At 39.9% G+C, this 1,719-nt stretch overlaps 1 protein-coding gene across 1 annotated transcript in view; it reads right to left on the reverse strand.

Annotated features, from left to right (window-relative positions):
- The window catches only part of sema6cb (semaphorin 6Cb), a gene marked incomplete in the record, with an annotated part of 158,875 nt that overhangs the window by 64,378 nt on the left and 92,778 nt on the right, over window positions 1-1,719 (reverse strand). The window contains 1 exon segment of the mRNA XM_032517570.1: window positions 1-99. Within this exon segment, the coding sequence (XP_032373461.1) occupies window positions 1-99 (99 nt within the window).

Genomic DNA, 1,719 nt, shown 5'->3' on the forward strand with positions numbered 1-1,719 from the left:
GCATGCGGTTGATCCTCAGCATCCTCTGGAAGTCCAGGCCCAGGCGGACGGTGTCATTGTCCGACATGAGTCCCTGGAAGCTGGGATAGAGGTAGGAGGCTGCGTGGGTAAAGAGATGGAGAGAAAAAGAAAATGTTCAAGAACTCATAATAACAAAAGACACCGGACAAATACTGTAGCTAAGCTTCTCAGCAAAGGCTCCAAAACACGACGCTGACATATTTCGTCCCTTTGAGGTCTTTTTAAAAACACTGCTTTCAGATCTGGGAATAAAAGACAGGGAACTGTTCAATGAGAACTGTTCACGCGAGGCTGGCTTTTTAAAACATGAAAATCATTCTTGGCGGTCATATGTCAGTGCTTTTAAAAGTAACTATGTTTGTTAGTTTCAGATTTGTAAAGCAACAGGACAACAATGGCTTAACATTAATCCAAAACAAATCAGCAGCTTGGAAAAACATCACACCTATGCAGTTTAAGAAACGCTAAACCAAGATTTCAATTTGGTGTATTGTGCCAAAGATCCCGAGCATAGGCTATAGGTATGCTAATGTGCACTTGTGTAGGTGGATGAGCATGGGACAAAATAGCATACAAAGTTGCAAATTAGCTTTTTGTGTCAAAGAAGTCAGTCTGATTTAAATAAACAGCTCCTGGTATGCATTGCTTAACTGACATGCCTGGGGACTGTGCCAAGCGAGGACAAGGAAAGCAAAAATAAAGAACCACCTCAATGGAAAAATCTGTCTGGTCGACCCACAGTTAAATAGCACTCATCTGTCTCCAAGTCAGTCATGAATGCAATGTAACCACCCTGAAAAACCTTTTATGACAAATAACACCGCATGGTGAAAAAAGACAAACAAAATTAGAATATTTGTTACTGCAAGCAGGATACATTAAACACAGTAGAGATGTTCTGATACTGAGACCAGTATCGGTATGGCCTCCGATACTGCCTAAAACGCTGGTATCGGGAAGTACTGGAGTTTATACACCAATCCAATACCACGTAATAAAAAAAAAGAAGAAAAAAAATCTACGTTAAAGTAGTTTGTTATTTTTTTGGTTCTAACTGACTGGCATTCTGGATAATAGAAGAAAGTTCTGTGGCATTCATTGTTCGTGTAAGTTCATGTATCACAGGAGTTTACCCTGATCGAATCAATACTCTGTATCAGCTGATACGCAAGTTCAGGTATCACAATCGGTATTGGGAAGCAAAAAAAGGTATCGGACCATCCCTAAAATACAGTGTACCATTCAATGGAAATCAGGTGTATTCACACATCAAGATGTATGTGCGTGCAGCAGCATAACAACTGTGAGATAATATGATTTGGAAATGGAAGTGCTGCAAAGAAAAAGAGAATATACAGTAAGAAGGATATACAGTAATGCCAACTCTGTGTTGCACTACGGCTGATTTTTAATTTTCCTTCTTCCTCTTCTGTATTGTAATTATATTCTCTCTCTTTTCTACTCCAGCAGGCTAAATCACTGGAGGGAAATATTAATTTGGGAGAGTGTCCAGTACTTAATACTGGAAATAACAGAAAAAAATAACAGAATGACAGCCAGTCAGTAGATGGACATGCTTTGCAAACGTTGATTTAGGAAAAGAAGGATGCCCCAGGCAGAAAAAAATGAACCTTGTTAAATACTGACACCAGGCTGTCTTTCACATCACAGAAACATCCTCTGCTGTCTCCCCCCCCC

This window comes from Etheostoma spectabile, chromosome 6 (genome assembly GCF_008692095.1).
Source record: "Etheostoma spectabile isolate EspeVRDwgs_2016 chromosome 6, UIUC_Espe_1.0, whole genome shotgun sequence".
Classification (NCBI taxonomy): domain Eukaryota; kingdom Metazoa; phylum Chordata; class Actinopteri; order Perciformes; family Percidae; genus Etheostoma; species Etheostoma spectabile.